The sequence below is a fragment of the Heterocephalus glaber genome, unplaced genomic scaffold (assembly GCF_053883595.1).
Source record: "Heterocephalus glaber isolate CG9 unplaced genomic scaffold, H.glaber_assembly_v1.0 deba00001564, whole genome shotgun sequence".
Classification (NCBI taxonomy): Eukaryota; Metazoa; Chordata; class Mammalia; order Rodentia; family Bathyergidae; genus Heterocephalus; species Heterocephalus glaber.
The window spans coordinates 638120-652816 of NW_028258351.1; the positions used below are offsets into that span (position 1 = coordinate 638120).

Here is a 14697-nt window from a genome sequence, read left to right on the forward strand (position 1 = left end):
ATTAACATTGACAGCTATAATTGACAGATATTGTCTCATCCTTGTCATGATGTTTTACTGTTGTTGGCTCTTTTATTTCTTATTTTTTCCCCCTTTCCCTTTAGTGTCTTACCTTGCTGGTGGCTTCCCTCTATTGGGCTTCATGGAGTTGTGACCTTCATTGTCTTTTTCTAGGATATTGCTTAAAATTGTTTGGAATGCTGGTTTGGTGTTCATGAAATTTCTCAGGTGTTCTTTGTTGTGGAAGTATCTAATTTCCCCATCGATTTTGAAAGATAATTTTGGAGGATACAACAGTCTAGGTTGGAAGTTATTTTCTTTTAGGGCTTGAAATACTTCACTCCAGGCTCTCCTTGATTTGAGGGTTTGTGTTGAGAAATCTGCTGTGATTCTGATGGGTTTTCCTTTGTAGGTGATTAAAAGAGTTTACTGTAAAAGTGTGTTGCGTATTTGGATAATATCAAGGGGCCATCACAGATGATTGACGTATACCTTCTCAGTTTGCACTTAGAAGTTGGCACTCTGTGTGGTACATTGTGATACACATGGATGAAATTGCCTAATAATATATTTCTCAGATTATATTTCCATCACGTGTCACATGACTGTATTGAAATTTAAGTTAAAAAAATTTGACTTATGTGGAGTCTACTAGCTAATCAGAATTTCTTTTCCAGACCACTATTTGTTCAGTATTAGTTTTGAAAATCTTTCTAAAACAAATCACATTCTTTGTAATGCTTGAGATGTTTTTTTAAATTATAAGGAAAAATGTTTAAGTACTTTTTAGTTTTGCTTTGGTTGAGTTCTATTATATTTGAATATTATTATAGTTTTCTTCCCTTGGATTGCTTTTCTTTGAATTATTTTAATTTTTGCATATGTGTGTTTAGTGAATAATAAAGTTATACATTTTTAAATTTAAAAAAAGTTTAAAAAATATGCACAAAAGCATTATGAATATGACATTAGGTAATTTCACATGTATCTTACTTTTCTTATTTCTGAGACAAAATACCTGACACCCAAAGATAAGAGGAAAGGTTTATTGTAGTTGTAGTTTGTAGGGTTTCAATCCACAGGTAGTTGGTTCCAATGCAGGGTGGCATGGCACAGGGGCATCACAGAGGAGAAATAGTTCTTGGTAGCAGAACGCAGCAGGTAGCAAGCAGCAAGCAAAAAGTGACCTTTCTGTCCCTTATATTCCATCCAGGCTAACTGCCCTTAGGGTAGGTAGCACTCAAACCCAGGGTGGGGCACCCTTAACCCAGAACTATGCCAAGGCAATCAGTGGACTGATTTAGTAATCACACACCCTTGATCCCAGCATCACACACTTTAGATCCAGTCACCTCTGAAAAGCCCCACCTATGACCACATGAGGCTTGGGGTGGGGTGGGGGGGGAATCTAGGTATAAGCCATTACAATGTTTAAGCTATTTTCTCAAGAAGAATGATTTAAATAAGGCAATGGAGAAATCCGAAAATGTATTTTACACTGAATGAGATTTTTACCTCTAGAGGTAAGTTTTCTTGAGCAGCCAAGGAATAAAAATATTCATGATCTGGAGTTAAAAATTCATCTGTTCTGTCCTCAGAAGATTCTGGTGAACATGATGATAGTGTGGCCTGATCCTATTAATAATGAAAGAAATCATATTTAAATTGGTGTTCACCATAAACCAATCCTTTAAAGCTGGATGCAGGGTTAATCAGAGGGTCACAGAAGACCACCCAGCAGTCAGCTGAACACTGAGCTGGCTCTCCCAGTCTGTTGGTGCGTGTGCCTCTGCTCACCTTCGTGGTGAAGAGGCAGTTGTGAACTGCTTGGAATAAGTGTAGAGGAATGAGCGTCCAGAGTCTCAGCCTCTCAAGTGGGGAACAGGTAGGGATGAGACAACTTTTCTGTCTAAAATTCTAAGTGAGAAGAGAGGCCCCAGACCACTGAAGCTGAGGACCCAATTTACAACCCCTGATCCCTCCAGGGCACAGACATGATCCAAAGTCCACACTTTGGCATCGGCCCACACATGAGGAGGCTGAGGCTGCTCAGACCTCACAACTCCTTCAGGTATTACAGTTTAAAGGAAAGTGAAGGAGCAGATTTTTTTTTTTTTTGCCACAGGGTCTCACTTTGTAATGCAGACTGGCCTTTAACTCATTAGGTCGCCCAGGCTAGCAATCCCCTTGCTTTAGCCTCTCCAAGGAGCAGGATTTTTAAAACAACAATGCAACCTCAAGAATGAAAAGCTGGGCTATCATAGCTTTTCTCCTGATTGCCTGCCCTGCTTTCTCCAGGGTGTTTTTATCTTGATTTTTCATCTTTTACTTGGACCAAGCTCCTTGTGCAGAGACAGTTTCTCCCTCATGCTTCACTTTTACTTTTTCAAGTCAACTTTGCTTTTAAAAAAAAAGAATGAAAAGCTAGGTGTAATGATGCACACCTGTAATCCCAGCACTCAGGTGGCTGAGGCAGGAAGACTGCTGCTAGTTCAAGGCCACCCTGGGCTACATAGTGAGTTCAAGGCCAGTCTGAACTATATAGCAAGACCCTGTCTCAAAAAAACAAAATAAAACAGAAAACCCCCCCAAAATATTAAAAAGTAACAGGGCCAGGGATTTAGCTCAGGGGTGCTGCCACCTGCCTTAAAAGCACAAGGTCCTGAGTTCAATCCCCAGTACCAAAAAAAAAAAAAAGTAACAGAGCTTTTCCATTACATCCCTTCATTTTTTCTTATTTTCTTACATTGAGACACTGCTTGTGACATGGTTAGACAAGTAGTTCTTTCCTCCCATCTTCAGGTAACCCTTTGCAAAGAGTTTTGGGGCTTCTCTCCTTGGACACCGCTTTTGCCACAGCATTCCCCTCATTACTGGGCACTTAAGAGTTTTATCTCTCATAGCACCACCCAAATTTACTAAATGAGCCTGGCTGCGTCATGCCTTTCCCACTTCCTAACTAGACCTTCCTCTCCAGCCTAGTTAGTGTGCTCAATGTAGCACATCCTTCTAGCTCTTACATGACAGATGGGATACAATGTCTGTGTAAACAGTTTGTATGATTACAACACTGTACTGTGTTCAAAGACTTTATTATTTTACCACGATTGTACCTTTATATTGTGCCATTCAAATTGCTGTCTCTATCCTATAGATGACCATGGCCCCATATAGTTAGTATATCAAAATACTATAGATTCTATAGTATTATATTCTATAGTATTATATATAGTATTATTTTCTATAGTACTATATTCTATAGTATATATGCTATTGCTATTACAATATATAATACCTTGGTTCTAGTTTGTTAGATCCCTGGGCTCAATGTGGCTCTCCAAGCCACATTACTTACATTGTAAGATTTCTCAGTGGTCACAGACATGTCAGAACTTGCTTGAAAGGCTTCACTAGGCTCTGGCTGCTCATTTTTCCTGGATGAAAGATGCCTGATACCTAGTGATTATAATGCAATCGGGGTCACAGTCATGCAGTGATACTGGGATAGCATGAAAAGAACAAAAGGCAGTGTGAGAAGAGAGATGTATATGCATTCTGCCAAGAGCAGCCAAGTCTTATATGTTAGGTTTAATGCAGAGAGTACAGACTGTTAGTTTAGCCTGGACCCAAAATGCAGCCCTGGATCATCCACCCTGTTGTCCACCCAATCAAGAGTGATTAAAAAAAAAAAAGAGTGATGCTTGATGAGGAGAAGATTCTAAATACAAAAACAAAACAAAAAACTCATGCCAACAGATTTTCTGCTTAAGATGAATGATAATTGTAGATATCCTTTGCTTTGACTCAATAATATTCCATTATCCTGATCATGAGCAAATTATTGGGTAGATATACATAGTCTTCAGTTGTAAATGTCATCTATCTCTGGATTCCTTTGGCATAGACCCAGTGGATTTCTTTCTAGCCTAAAATATAATGCAAAGAAACAAGCAGGAGGGACTGATAGCCCACCTCCACCCTTAGGTAAGGAAGGTTTGATTTCTTGCCAGGTTAGAACCAGAATCACAGTCAGGACATGAACTTTATCTTACTTCCTTTGGATAAAAGGATCTTGTTTCAGTTACAGAAAAATTCATGAATCTGAATATCTATGCATGTAGGAAGCACAGTAGGGTGTAAGGGTTATGCTGCTTTCCCTTGGCATTCAAGTTCCCAGAAATGTAGGAAAGGAGAGAGGATCAAGCAAAGGAAATGTGCCAGAAGGCTAACACAGTTTTGAGAGCTGATAACTTGTTAGAGCTCACCCAACCAAATTTCCCCAAATGAACTTACTGGTGAAGCTCTGTGGCCCAGGCTGCCTGCCACATTTCTCACCGTCATGGTCACAGTTGTCCATTTTCCCCCATTTGACATCATTTCCTCCTGGCTCTTCCTTCTCTCTGTGAAACTCCACAGTTCTCTGCCAGTCCATATTTTTAGGGCCCCTAGCAGGGGGCTGCAACAAGGGCCTAGACCCGTGTACAGCCTCACTCTTCGAAGTCGAACTGCTCTGAGGATGCCAAGGAAGGACCGGGAGCTCTCCACTAGCTGCCTTCTCAGCCGTTTCTTTCACCTCCACTGCACACAAGCGGAAACAGCCTTGAAAGTGTCACCGTGAGACTGGAAACAAAAGCTTCCATCCTAGAGATGTGTGACCCTACTCTAGCCCACACTGTAATAATAGCTGCCTTTGTGCGGTTGCATCTTCCTTAGCTTGCCCTGTTTGGCTTGATGGGCAGGGGAGAGCAGATGACAGGACAGGAAAGGCATTTCAGTTAGTTACCCCCAAACAGTCCTTGCTGCTGCATTCCACTTGAAGACAGCAGAAAGCTTGCAGATGGATACTCTTGATAATTTAACAAAAACATGGACATCTGAAATTCCTGGAAATGGTAGTTAATGGAATGGGTTTGATTTGAGTTTGCCTAGTTTTTCTAGACCACTGAGCTCATACGTTAGGGGTATGAAGATATATGCCTGTTTTCATTTCAAATGTTACACACTTCTGCTAAGGTCACTACCACTAGAAAGTACATTGCAGTTGGACATGGTGGTGCATGCCTATAATCTCAGCACTCAGGAGGCAGAGGCAGGAGGATTGCCACAAGTTCAAGGCCAGACAAGGCTACATAATGAGTTCAAGGTCATCTTGAACTATGTAGTGAGATGTTTTCAAAAAACAAAACAAGCTGGGGGTGGTGTTGCGCACCTGTAATCCCAGCAATAGGGAGGGAGGATCGCTATGAGTTAAGAGGCCAGCCTGGAACATAAAGTGAGTTCAAGGTCAGCCTGAACCATATAACAAGACCCTGTCTCAAAAAAGAAAAGAAAAGAAAAGAAAACAACCAGACAGTGTATCCTTTTAAGCTTAAAGATAAAAGTGATATGAAAAAATAATGTTCACTGGCTATATGACAGTGACACTGCATGCTCTACACTTTAATACGGTTGATACATTAAATACTTACATTTTGTACTTTTAAAACTTTTTTTTTAAAACAGGGTCTCCCTGTGTTACTCAGACTGGTTTCAAACTCCTGAGCTCAAGTGATCTTCCTATCTCAGACTCCTCAATAGCTAAGACACCAGAATATACTACCACTGTGCCTGACTGTGTATTTTTTTATTATACTTGTTATATAAAATACACATATATCTAACAGAAATCTTTCCTAAAATAAGAAAATATTTTCTAAAAATGAGAAAAGCATTTCCCTTTCGCAGTCTATTGTCAGAAGGGCCTTGTTTTTCAAATGAAATTATCTCAGCCAGGGGTGGTAGCACACGCTTGTAAATCCCAGCACTCTGGAGACTGAGGCAGGAGGAACACCAAGAGTTGGAAGCCTGCCTGGATGACTTAGTGAGTTCAAGGCCAGACTGAACTTCATAACAAACAAACAAACAAACAAATAAACTAACAGATTTATTTAAAAATGGAATGATCTCATAGAAGAAAAATGTGAGAAGATGTTGTTATTGTTTTCAAAGTGAGCTTAGAGGTATCAATCAGAGGCTGGAGATATGGCTCAGTGAAGGAGCCTACAGTGCATGAGGCTCTGGTTTGAGCCCCAGCACAGACAGAGAGAGAGAGAGAGAGAGAGAGAGAGAGAGAGAGAGAGAGAGAGAGAGAAAGAGAGAAGGAGAGGTGGGACAATTTAAGTTTCACTTTATCTTGCAAAAGCCAGGACGTCATACTCACTTTTCCATTTTAAGTGGATCTTTCCATCATCTTTGTTTTCTGACTTCACATTAGAGATTACAGAAGACATAGATTCCACATTGATCCTAAATTGCATAGGTTTTTTGGGTGGGGATGATGGGAGTGGATGGACACAAATACATCAGTTTGCTCAAATTCCTAACAGAACTCAAAGCCCCCAGCCCACCCAGAACCATCCCAGATTCCCTGAGCCATTCCTACAGTTGCATCGACTCCTGGCTGCCACAAGAGAGAGCCAGACTGCGAGGCTCCTTACCTGGGGCAAGAGCAAGATGACTCAGAAGGTCCCTCTGCCCGGTTTGAGCTAGGGAAGAGGGCACTTTTTTTTTTTTTTTGGTACCAGGGATCAAACTCGGGTCCTTGTGCTTGCGCAGCAGGTGGTGAAACCACTGAGCTAAATCCCCGGCCGTAAGAGGGAACTCTTTAGCTCCACGACTTTGTCTTGGGTACTGGACTCCCTAGATCTTTCCTGGCTGAGAAATGAAAAGGCTGGGCTAGAAGATCTCTGAAGATTTCTTTTTCAGTTTCCAAGTTCAATTTTACGATTCTAAACATTTTCTTGAGACATTTTTGGAAGTAGAAGAAACCCACACTTTAAAAGCAGTTTCACCAGACAGAATTCTGGTCCCATGGGCTGCTGCAGTGCCCACCTGTCCCCCAAGTCCTCAAGGTAATGGTTTAGGAGAAGTTCAGTTCCATCCCTTCCATCAGACTTCCCTGGTAACAGGCCCACCTGAATATCAGTGATAGCATAGTAACTAACATTGTAAAGATGGCCATAAGGCACCAGGACTGTGAAGGACATTCTGAGTCCTTAGTTTATTCTTACTGAGTTCTGGACCCTGATTTTCTAGGTTAGCTGTCTGATTTTGGCAAATGTCAATCTCTCTTCACTGGGTTTCTTCAACTGCAAAATAAGGGTACCTTTTTTCCCCTTCTAACTACCCTATGACTTTATATATACTTATATTAACTAAACTAATATTAGAACTGGGTGCTCTGTGGAACAGATATGACTTCCCCATTGTCTCGAACGCACCACTCCCCCACAGCTGGGACAGAAAGCAGAGAGGTCAGTTTGATCAACTTCTTTAAAGAACTCTTCAGAAACAACTATCAAAAATCTTTAAGATTTTCAAACCCTTTCACCTAGTAACTCTGATTCTAGAAATCTTTCCTGAGGACATAGTCCAAACTGTAGGAAAAATTTCTTTACAAGTCACTGTGGCCTCATTCCTAACAGAATAAAGAATGAAATAACTAAAATTCAACCATGGGGGAAATCCAACAACTTCAAAATAAGTTTATAGGGTTTTAAAAGCTAATATGGGATAATGCTTATATTCTAATGTAAAGTGAAAATCCATGAGGTAAAATTGCCCATACATAGAGTAACTGTAATTAGGGGGGGTACTGGGAATCGAACTCAAGGCCTCGCGCTTGCCAGGCAGGCACCACACCGCTGAGTTACATTCCTGGCCCTGTAATTTTCTTTTTAAAAAGCATATAAAAGAATAGATAAATAGGTAGCAAAACATTAAACTTTTATTTGGCCTGTTTTTACTCTTTTAAGGGAAGAAGGTGAAGCTGAGCAAGGGAGGCCACAAGCACATTTGCTTCTTTGTCATCTAATAGCACTAATGTCACTCCATCTGTTTCTATCAATTGCATGAGTGCCAAACCTTCTGATGCCACATAGATGTTTCTCCATAAATCCCTCTGTCAGAGTAAAATCCACTGGACTGAAATGGCCAAGCATTTTCCTTCATACTCCCTTATATACATATTTACCAACAAAAGAACATCAAACTCTTGTTATTACTCTCTAATACCAATGGGGTATGGGAGAGGTGTTTTTTCCTAGCAGAATTGACTTCAAAGCTATGGAATTGGGTTGTCATTTGTGCACAGAAAAACAAAAAACTAATATAGTAGTCTAGCTTGAAACATATATCTGTATCTATCCCCCCTTACCAGGGATCAAACTCAGGACCTTGTGCTTGTGAGGCAGGTGTGGTGCCACTGAGCTAAATGCCCAGCCTGAAAAGTATTTTTAACATATAAAATGGGTTTTTTTTGGTACCAGGGATCAAACTCGGGACCTTGTGCTTGTGAGGCAGGCACCGGAACCACTGAGCTAAATCCCCAGCCCTGTATCAAATGTTTGAGAGGATGTAAAGAAAGGAGGATCTTTATATTTGGTGGGAATATAAATGAGAATAACAAGGGAAAGGGTACAGAAATTAAAAATAAGCTGGGCAGAGCAGTGAATCCTATAGTCTCAGTTACTAAGGAGGCTGAGGCAGGAGGATCACTTGAGTTGAGATCAAGACTAGCTTGTTCAACATAACAAGACCCTCTTAAAAAAACATTAAAAACACAACTACCATTATGATCCAACAATCTTACTAATGGGTATATATCCAAAGGAACTAAAATTAGTATCTTGAAGAGATATCCACAATCCCATTTATTGCAGTACTATTCATAATAGCCAAGACATGGAATCAACTTAGGTGTCCAACAAGAGATAAATAACAAAAATGTGATATATGTCTTTGTATACACATGTATGTACTCCCTACACAAAATAAAACAGCCACAGAAAGAATGAAATCCTGCTATTTGTGACAATATGGGAGGGGGGACATACTGACATAAGCCAGACACAGAAAGACAAATATGCATGATCTCACTTCTATGTGGAATCAAAGGATGTTAATCTCATAGAAGTAGTGGAATGGTGGTTATCTGTATTGTACACCATAGTACCTACAGTGGATGATGAAACATCACAGTCTTGAAAGTGGAGACCGGGTGTGTGTGCTCTAGCACAACATGCTAACTGAGAGCAATGTGCAATTACCTAGATCTAACCACTCCACAACAAATATGTACTTCAAAACATCATCTTGTGGATGATTAAAAACATGCAGTTATGTCAAGTTTTAAAAATTAAAAACTAGCTGGGGATGTAGCTCAGTGGTGCAGTGCCTGCCTGGCAAGAATGAGGCCCTGAATTTGATTCCCATAACAAAAAGAAAAAAAGAAAAAGAAACACATTCATTTCTTCTTTAATAATTGCCCATATATAAAATAAAATGTATTTTACATAAATAATTCAAAACCCAACACATATAAATACTCTCCTCCCAGAGGATTTCTGCTAATGTCAATTCATTTCATTCAACTAGCCAGAAATCACAAACTCCAGGAGAATATTATTCAACTTCTCTGGAGCCAGTGATACTCACTTTAACATATTCACAATAGGGCTGAATATCATGACTGTCCCATTGGGCAGCTTCTACCACTAGAAGGTAGTACCACCGGAGGTTCAAGCTGGGAGGAACATGTTAAACCCTGTTTTCCAATAAGTTTGGCTTGTGGAGTACCTGGCATTTCTTTTTACAAGAAAAATTATCAGGGCAGTTTTGGAAAGGCCAGATGTTTTGCTTTGGACAAAGAATAAGTTCTGTCTGGTTAAGCTGCCAGCCACGCTGCCTATGCTCTCTCCTGCAAGTTTCCATTACTCTGCTCTTTCCATTCACTTGGCAGACAGGACCTGACAACATCTGCTTCCGTGTTGCTCCTTTTCACTATTCCCAGTCCCTCTGTCATTAGACATATGACATTCATTTGGTGGGCACAGGGCCACAGGAGAGTCTAAGACATAGTGGCACAAACAACAGTAGAATGTTGACTCACCTACTATCTTGGTTCTTCTTCTTTTCCAAACAGTCCTTGGCTCCTTGAGTAGCCTGAAATGGTTCACCTGTGTCCTGTTTTCCAGGATCACAAAGAGTTGACAGCTTGAAAAACAATAACCACATTTCAGTGCTTTGAAGAATTCTCTTTACTCTCTCACTGTACTTTCAAACCCATTCTGGCTAAATCTCTAGAAATTACCAGATCTATCCTTTGCATGTTTCTTATCTAGTACTTTATACTTTATCTCTTAGCTTGAGGCCTTTACCCAGAAATGCTGGCCCCCAAGAACCCACGTGGAAAATGAGCAAATAAAATAGAAATTAAAAAAATCAAACACTCTCCTGTGCATTTCCTCCAACACTAATACGAGGGCAGCATATATTTGTTACAGAAGCCCTGGGCCTTGGGTTCTAGTCTAAGCCTTACTTAGACTAACTGAGTAGTGTACTGCAGTTTCATCATCTGTAAAGCAGGGACAATAATACCACCAGAGAAGATGCTATGAAAATAAAATATAATAAAATAAAGGCTACAATACTTTGGAAATAGCAGAAGTAAAATAAATAAAAGTCTATGTCCTTAATTCAAAAGAGAGACTTTCAGATCTCCTTATTTCAATTATAACCTAATTTTAATAAAATAAGTTAATTATATTTCCTTGCTTACATCAAATTAAAGGTACAACTGTGGAGTTTGGAAACAGCAGCAAGATGCATAAAAGTGAGAGGAGAAATAAAAAATGGTCACAACCTCCCTGTGGTATGCCTTCAAGAGGTCTTTCATAAGAGCAAACATTTTTTCCACAAGGGCTGAAGATGCCACTATATGAGGGAACATGACAAGAATGAATATCCACAAAAATCTCACTATCACCAAGGAAATGCTAGAATATATTTAGAATTATAATTAAAATATATATTTAGAATAATAAGAAGTTTGTAATGTTTTTCTTAAAATTTTAATAATTAAGAAATCAAAGGAATCAATTTCAACCCTGAAAAATTCACTTGGTAGAAATGCCTTATTTCCTGATGATACAAAAATACAAACAATTGTTTTATACACAGTCATATGTACTAGTAGATAGTTTCCAATGATGGATGCCATCAATTCCTTCCCTTCCTGTCTACCCTATCAGGAGCTGGAGCCTATTTCCATCTTCTTGAACTAGGCTGCCTTTCTGACTTTCCCTGACCAGCACAAAGCAGTGGAAGTGACAATATCTTAGTGTTGGGACCAACTTTTAAGAGGCAAGGCAGTTTCAACTTTTACTTAGAAAGCCAGCTGCTCCAACACTCAGGAGATTCAGGAGGATAGCTGCAAGTTTAAGGCCAGCGTGGGCTATACAGTGAGTTCAAGGTCAGCCTGAACTAAACAGGGAGACCCTGTGTCAAAAAGCCAAAGAAAGAAAGAAAGTCAGCCAGCCAGCCACCACAGCATAGAGAGGCTTAGGTGACATGATGTTGTGAATGATGAGAAGCCAAGTGCAGAGAAGAAATCCAGGGAGGACCTCAAGGCATCAGCCATGTAAATAGAGCCATCTTGTTCCTTCTTGCCCTGTTCAGTCTCCAGCAGAATGCAATCCAGTGACCCAGCTAATGCCACATAGAACAGAAGGACCAGCCAGGCCAATTCTCAATCCCTGACCCAGAGAACTGTGAGAAATAAGAAGGCATGGCTATTTTAAGCTACTAAGTTTTGAGGGTTTGTTGTCATCGGACAGCAATAGATAACCAAAACATAATACGAGCAGTTACTTCCAATAGTTTTCTGTGAAAGCCTAATAGTCAATGAAAGCAAATATTAGAAACTAAATAAATTATTTGTGCTTTATATAAAAAATGCCTGAGCTGGAGGTATAGCTCTATGGTAGAGATCGTGCCTAGCATGGCTGAGGCCCTGAGTTTGATCCCCAGCACCAAAAATAAGAAAAGACAAAAAGTCAATGTATTTCCAGTGTTCTAAGTAAAAGTTGAATCCTCACTTAAACTGAGCATGGCACAGTGAAAGAAAACTGGACTGGAGTTAGAAGATCCCAACCAGCTTGGATTTTACCAATGGCATAGCAAATGAGGGGGGAGGGTCCATCTGTGGTATGCAGAAAACAATAGGGTGCACCCTAAGTGGAGACTTTAACAGTAATAAAACCCTCAAAAGTTGATCTGCCTTTCATTACCATGAGCTAGTCATTTAAAGTAATTTCAGTAGTAAAATCCTCTGGGACAGAACTCTCCTGCCCTATTCCCATCTTGGTGACACCACTGGACCTCAGTAAGTTTACTGAGCTTGAGCACCACACTATAAAATGACAAAATTGACCCAGGTCTGAGGAGTCTATGAGCTCTAAAAGTCAGTAACTCAACAAGCAGACTGCTCTGTGTGAACTTGTTCAAATTTACCCATGCATTCATGCCCTCAATGATCATTTGTTAAGCATCTTCTAGTGTCAGGCCCAAGCCATGTGCTGAATCACAGGAATAAGATCTTAGCTTTGCCCTTAAAGCACTCACAAAGAAGCTACTCTGGAACCTCACAACTGCCAGTACACTCCCAGGCCAGCTCCCTGTGTGTCCACTTTGAAATGTCTCCTGTGACCAGCAAGTCCCTCAGACTCCCACTGGTATGTGAACTGCTTATGGGCATAGCTTGTAGCTTATTCCTCATCATATTCCAGGTTCTAATACAGCCTCTGGGTTGATAAAAACGGTTTCTGGATGTGTAAATGAATGAATGAATAAGCAATTTACAATGGAGATGAATATCTGTACAGAATACCTTATAGGATATTTTAAACCATGTGAAGTTGCTTATACTTAATTGTTTTGGCCTATAAAATAAATATTCTATATGACTATCTAAAATGTATGAATTTACAGAAAAAGACATTGGCTGTGTGCTGGGTTTGAAAATGGGAGGTAGAGTATCTACCTTGAATTGTTTCCAAAAGCCAAGAGGAACCCTGCTATGAGCTAGTGGCATTTGTATGCCAGCTCCTACACAAGGGTGGGGGCAGTGCTGATCCTGGCTCTGCAGTCTTTTATAGGTTGCCCCTCCCTCCCACTTTGATTTACCTGATGACGTCCCTCTGGCTGGTCCTTGGTGTTTTCTTCAGAGACTTGGGTGAAAGGTTTCCAGCCACTGCTGCTTTGTCTCTTGAGCTTTTTGCCAAAATGTCCCCCTTGAAATTCTTTCATTGTTCTTGGGGACCTTGGCAGGGTTGGGCAACTGCCATTAGTATCTGGCTGGGGGCCCCCTGACACCTGCATAACAGGATGAATGTAATTTAAAGTTGGAGGGCCCACTGCTCTAGGTAAGTCACAGACATCTGGAAATAATCTTGAAGCAGTCCACAAAGATATGTGCTTCTTCTGTATCAACTCAACCTTATCTAACTTCTGCTCAATATTCCCCACCAAATCTGTAATCTCATGAGCCATTGTCTGGGAAATCTTTAGATTCAGCACACATTTACTGATGTACTCCTCAGTCTTGGACCAGCTGCTCACCTTGCCCTTGGCTTCTTTGGTTGGCTCAGGCAGGCTGAGTAAACTAAGTGAACTATTTTGCCAGTCCCAGTCCCCAAAGAAGATCTCTGTGTCAGCTTCTGAGGAGCTCTCATCCTCATCACAAAGGTGTGCCTCTTCCTCCATCTTATCCAACTCTTCTTCTAGGGATGGCAGTTCATCTGCCTGGTTTGGTTTACCACCCTCACGAGCTGAAGTACCACCTGGGCATTCTTCCTCTGGGTCATCTCCTACATTCAAGCAGCCTGAGTAGATTTCATTGATTTCGAAGCTGTGGAGACCGTCTTGACCAGCACTGGGGCTCTTGGTTTCTGCCACAAATGGAGCAGAAGGAGGAGGAGCATCTGGATTCTGAGACACTTGGGCCTTCAGATGTGGATCTGGGGCCTGAGGAGCTAATGCTGCTTTTGCAGTGGGAGAAGAGTGGCCCCTTGGTGAATGGGGCTGACTGCCTGTTGAAAAGAGCAGCAACACACAACTGATTAAAGTGATTACTATATTCAGCAGGTAAGCAGCCTTGGTCATTGCCCAAGAGGCACAAGAATGCAGACAAAGCCTTTATTTCCCAACTCCCTCAGAGTTATGAAAGACCACTGCATACAGTCAACACAGAGTCAAAGGGTATTTTTAACCTAAGTGAAAGTTCTCATTTTCACATGGAATGAAGAGAAATTTTGTGGGTGGAAGAGGTCAGGTCCAAAGGAAAACATAAGCTTCATTTATACTGCATTCAAAACATGTTTAACTGCTGAGACACAAAAATTATAGGCCCCTGCATCTCAAGGACTATCCTCATAGCTTTCTTTACCCACAAACGCATGTGATGATTTATGTTACAGTTATGCTCTTAGTGAGCATCTGATAAAAGTAGCAGAAGAGGGGTCGGGGATTTAGCTCAGTGGTTCTGCAGCCTGCCCTGCAAGCGCAAGGTCCTGAGTTTAATCCCCGGTACCAAAAAAAAAAAAAAGTAGCAGAAGGACCCAAGAAACCATTGCATCAAGGAGGGATAAATAACAAAAGATAATGCCAGTGGTGACCACACACTATTCCCGATTGCTGTCCAGCTTGAAGCAAATGGGATAAAAGAGACAAAAAAATAAGGGCTTAGGGAGCCACTATGGAGGCTTCCAGCTCTAACAAGAGGAGAGTATGAGTGAATGGTCACTTGGCTAGAATGAGAAGGCCTGGGTTCCAGTTCTGTAACAAGTTCTGCGACCCTGAGCAGGCTGTAACCCTACACCT

The 14697-nt window shown here is 40.9% G+C and overlaps 1 protein-coding gene across 5 annotated transcripts in view; it reads right to left on the reverse strand.

Annotated features, from left to right (window-relative positions):
* LOC101715712 (inactive serine/threonine-protein kinase TEX14) overlaps positions 1 to 14697 on the reverse strand; it is a 115740-nt gene that overhangs the window by 39098 nt on the left and 61945 nt on the right. For 4 of the 5 annotated variants that reach the window (XM_087191428.1, XM_087191425.1, XM_087191426.1 and 1 more), the window contains 6 exons: positions 13003 to 13907; positions 9929 to 10032; positions 6200 to 6285; positions 4294 to 4578; positions 3356 to 3456; positions 1516 to 1635 (listed from right to left, as the gene is read on the reverse strand). In XM_087191428.1, coding sequence (XP_087047554.1) covers positions 1516 to 1635; positions 3356 to 3456; positions 4294 to 4578; positions 6200 to 6285; positions 9929 to 10032; positions 13003 to 13907 — 1601 coding nt within the window. The remainder of the gene's footprint in view (positions 1 to 1515; positions 1636 to 3355; positions 3457 to 4293; positions 4579 to 6199; positions 6286 to 9928; positions 10033 to 13002; positions 13908 to 14697) is intronic. The other variant, XM_087191427.1, reaches the window with a different exon arrangement.